This window comes from Triplophysa dalaica, chromosome 4 (genome assembly GCF_015846415.1).
Source record: "Triplophysa dalaica isolate WHDGS20190420 chromosome 4, ASM1584641v1, whole genome shotgun sequence".
Taxonomy (NCBI): Eukaryota; Metazoa; Chordata; class Actinopteri; order Cypriniformes; family Nemacheilidae; genus Triplophysa; species Triplophysa dalaica.
The window spans coordinates 28,883,857-28,888,068 of record NC_079545.1 but is presented as its reverse complement, the minus strand read 5'-3'; the positions used below and the strand labels follow the sequence as shown (position 1 = coordinate 28,888,068).

General features: G+C 40.6%; 1 protein-coding gene across 1 annotated transcript; it reads right to left on the bottom strand.

Moving 5' to 3' along the window:
• Window positions 1–345: 345 nt before the first annotated feature.
• thap1 (THAP domain containing, apoptosis associated protein 1) lies at window positions 346–3,476 on the bottom strand. The gene is given in 4 exon segments (XM_056746321.1): window positions 346–1,101; window positions 1,104–1,338; window positions 2,923–3,142; window positions 3,260–3,476. Coding segments are annotated over 4 exon segments (597 nt in total). The 5' UTR covers window positions 3,334–3,476; the 3' UTR covers window positions 346–1,033.
• Window positions 3,477–4,212: the final 736 nt, after the last annotated feature.

The window sequence follows — 4,212 nt, the reverse complement described above, 5'->3', positions numbered from 1 at the left end:
AAAGAGAGAAGCAGCGCTACCTGCTGGACAAACACTGTAATGATAAACTTGAAACATAAACAGACAGCACCCTTTTGTGATCTCTTATATATGCTGTAAGAATATTACACATGTCGTGTTAGTGTAAATAAAAACACGACTACATTTGATTACATAATTCAAAATAAATGAAATATCATCTGACCTAAATGTGTCTAAGATCAGATACATTTCTATGAGACGTGAACATCATCAACATGAGCAAAATCACAAATACCCGCTGGATCCCCTTACAGTAGGTAGAGAGTAAAAAGATCACAATAAAGTTTTGAATGTTAAACTATAAAGAGATGGTGCTGATGCTGGAGGCTTTGAGACTGAGCTTCTTAAGTATGTTTCATATGCCAGACAACATCATTTCCAAAAGCCCTAATAAATGCAATATTGGCTTTTAAAACTTTTGACAAAGGTGTTTTTTATTGTGGGATGGTGCCTAGCTCCAACTCATCATCTTTTACAGAAAGAACATAAAGAGAGACTTTCAGAATACAAGTGAAGTCCATTCAAACCCACGCACACACACATACGTTAACATGAATAATAATGTGTTAAAACTCTCCATTCACATAAACACTTGCACTGTGAACATAAGGCAACTCTAATTTCTCTTTTCCCACCTAAAGATCAAGTTTGTTCTTCAGTATATGGCTTTCACTGATTGTTGTCTGAACAATAAAACATTAGCAGACAAACGCAAATCAAAAAGCCCTTTGATATACGTCTGGGAGAACATAAAAGAGATGAAGTGAAATCTCACCACAACATTTCAGAGCAGACGAACATTTGCAAGGCACACATCTCAATGAATTCAGTAAATAAACTCTGATTTGTGCTCCATTAGTCAGAATCACGTGCAAGTGTTCATGTTATTTCCCTTTGGCTTTGAGACTAGAGGTTTAGAAAATCTCTTCTTACACTGCGAGACCTGAGAATCATTCTGAGCCTGTGACTGCAGTGAGTCCTGATGATCTGCGACACGTTCTCTCACATCTCTTCATGGTTTCCTTTCTTTCAGGAGGTCATGCATCTTTTTGGGTAAGATGAGGCAGTTTTCTCCCAGTGTTTGCCTGACTTCTGGAAGTCACTGGTGGCGGCTCTGAAACGTTCCAGCTGTCTCTCCTGACGGCGACATTTCTGCTGTACCGTCTTCAGGTTCCTCCTGAGTTTCTCCAGCTGTGACTCCAGCTGTGTGATCCGTCTCTTCTGCTGGGTCGCGTCCTCCACCGTGTAGTTGTGGTCGGAGGAGATGAAGGGGCCGGGGTGGAGGCTTAAAATCGCATCTTCCCCCAGAGATCTCGCCTGTAAATGACAGACACAAGTGACGTTCATTTCCTCACCAGACTCGCTGGTGGAGCTTTAAACGGGTTTCAAACTCCTGCTCTGTGCTCAGTACGGGGTTAGATAGAAAGGGAACAATCAGCAAGAACAACATTTGGGACGGGGCATATTTTTTTTGAACTTTTAACATAAGAGGCTGTCAAATCTATGTCAAATCTCACTGATGATGTGTGTGTGTGTGTGTGTGTTTGAGACTGTGTCTGATCCTGTGTGTTCAGCAGATTGATAAATGTGTGGGACAATCTGAGGGGGAGTAGATGATGACAGATTTTTCAGTTTGGGGTAAAGCTTCCCTTTAAAGCAGAGGTAATCTCACATTCATCTTGAGTCTATATAGAGCAGTGCTTCATCCTTCACATCTTCACAGAGTCTTCAGTTTGATCACATTTATAAACAACAGATACAGCTGTACCGTTACTTCTGTAAAACTGACAGTTATGAAGGGTAATGTGATGATGTGTTGTCTGTTCTTCTTTTGCAGTTCTGCCCACTGCACGCCTCCAGGAGCTCGGCTGTTTTCAGAAATAATGGTCCAGCTGTCTCTGTGTTTTATAAATGTGATCAAACTAGACACTCTCAGAAGATATGAAGTATGCAGCACTTCAGTCGTGCTCAAAGGTCCTGGCAGTGACATGTGCCGTGTTCTGCCAAGTTTCTGCTTAAGCTTTTGTGGTGTTTGTTCACATTGTTTCAAGAATATTTTGCAGAGTGATCCGATGGTGCAAAAAAAGCAAGTAACAAGATGTCAATTTCCTAAAGAGAACCTGTGGTCAATCCTCACAAAGGGAGTGGACGAGCAGAAGAGCAATAATTATGATGAGCACTAGTGAGGTAGAAGTGAATATTCAGCGAGTCAGAGCCAATTACAGAGGTTATGAAAAACAAGGCCCTACACTGTTCACATTGACAATAAACGCCTTTATAACTTAAGACATGCTTCAGATATCCAGTTTACCATAGAAAAATGTGGAAAAATAATCTACAAATACAGAAGAAGCTAATTTTGCAAAACACAAAATTGACGTCCCTGCCGAAACTTTTGGCTATGACTGTGCTCTATAGGTCCTCACGATTCATATATGATAGGCAGAAAGTGTGTGTGTTACCTCCGCTTTAAAAGTATTCCAAACAGGTTATTAAATGGGTTCTGAAGCCAAAAGATATGTTTGTGAGAGGAGACCAAGTCTCTTCACATTTTGTGCTGAAATATGACATATGAAGGCATGTGATGGCAAGAGACAAGACGTCAGCAACAAATCCAGACATCCAGAGGACAGAACTAAAGCCACATCAACATTCATATGACATTTTCCAGAGAACAACGACATATCTGTCAATCACACAAGAACAACATTTCATTCAAGATCAAATAAGATTAAAGCATTTTGTACTCCAGGAATGTCATAAAACAAGATAAAGTTTTATATTGTGGCACATTTCAGAATGTTTAAAGCATCTGTCACACGTGTGTTAGTGTCACACAGAGTGTGTGTGTGTGTGTGTGTGTGTGTGTGTGTGTTTATAGAGTATGAAGGTTTTGAGCACCTGTTGTTGTTGTTGTTGTTGTTGTTGTATGTGTAGTTTGCTGACAGCGAAGAGAGACGGCACAGCCTCGTCCTTCAGCACACGGTTGTTGCACTCTTGTCTGAAAGAGTCTCTGGTGAAGTGTTGCGAGCAGATGCTGCTGTACTTTGTGGGTTTAAAGTTTCTTCTCTTCATAGCGCTCAACCATTTATCACACACATCAGGTCTGGCCAGCGGGAATCTTATGACAGAACCACAATAACACATCCGCTGAACTGTAAGTTTCTGTAACATCACAATAACATAATATACAAGTGTGACGTGATGATGATGATGATGATGAAGAAGTTCAACTCACTTATGAAAGGAGATGTTTTTATCTCTGCTGTATCTGTTTGTGCACCCGTGCGCGGAGCATGACTGAACCATCATTCATTCACTGCGATCCACGTCATCTCATTTATATATTATCACATAGAGTTGGATATATATATAATTACAGTGAGAAATAATATTCACACGACAACATGTTTACATTTTACCCTACGATATTCCGCGCGCACAACGTGACGTAATTCGACAACTTCCGGGTGTCGCGCGCTCCAGTTTGGATGACGTTTCTTTGCAGTGTTGCCAGGTACGCGGGTTTCCCGCACAATTGGGCTATTTTGAGAATGCAATTGCGGGAAAAATTATGGAGCCGCGGGTTGCGGTTTTTTGGGCTACTTTCATAATGTTCCGCGGCCGCCAAAATGTTTATTTATATTCTAAGGATAAATGTTAATTGATGAGTTCTTAATGTATAATCACACTCCGAATGAATACCTGCCAACTCACGGACCGGCCCGGTCTTAAAAGTGTGGGGAACGAGTCTGACATGCAGGCTACAGTACAGAGAGGAACGCGGGAGCTCAGCTCAACCAAAGAGGAAAAATTAGCGGTGGTATAAAACACAGTACATCCGAATTATGTTTTAACCAATGTTTCATCAGGTGAACGTCACGCTGCACAATGAAAGAAATCACTCGTGAGTGTACAACACTTGATTCTTCCGGCTGCCAAATATCACGTTTGATCAGCGCGATACGTAGTCTAGAACAACTAAATCATTGACGCGCTTTAACAGATTTTACATTATGCAATAAATGTATCCATGTTTATTTCTTAACCAAGTTTCTGCATGTCTTACGAAGAGAAAACATGTTTCTCGTCCATTTACGTGCACTTGGGATATTTTTAAAGTGACACTCCACCCAAAAATGAAAATTTTGTTATGAAACTAGTTGCTTCTAAACCTGTATAAATGTATTT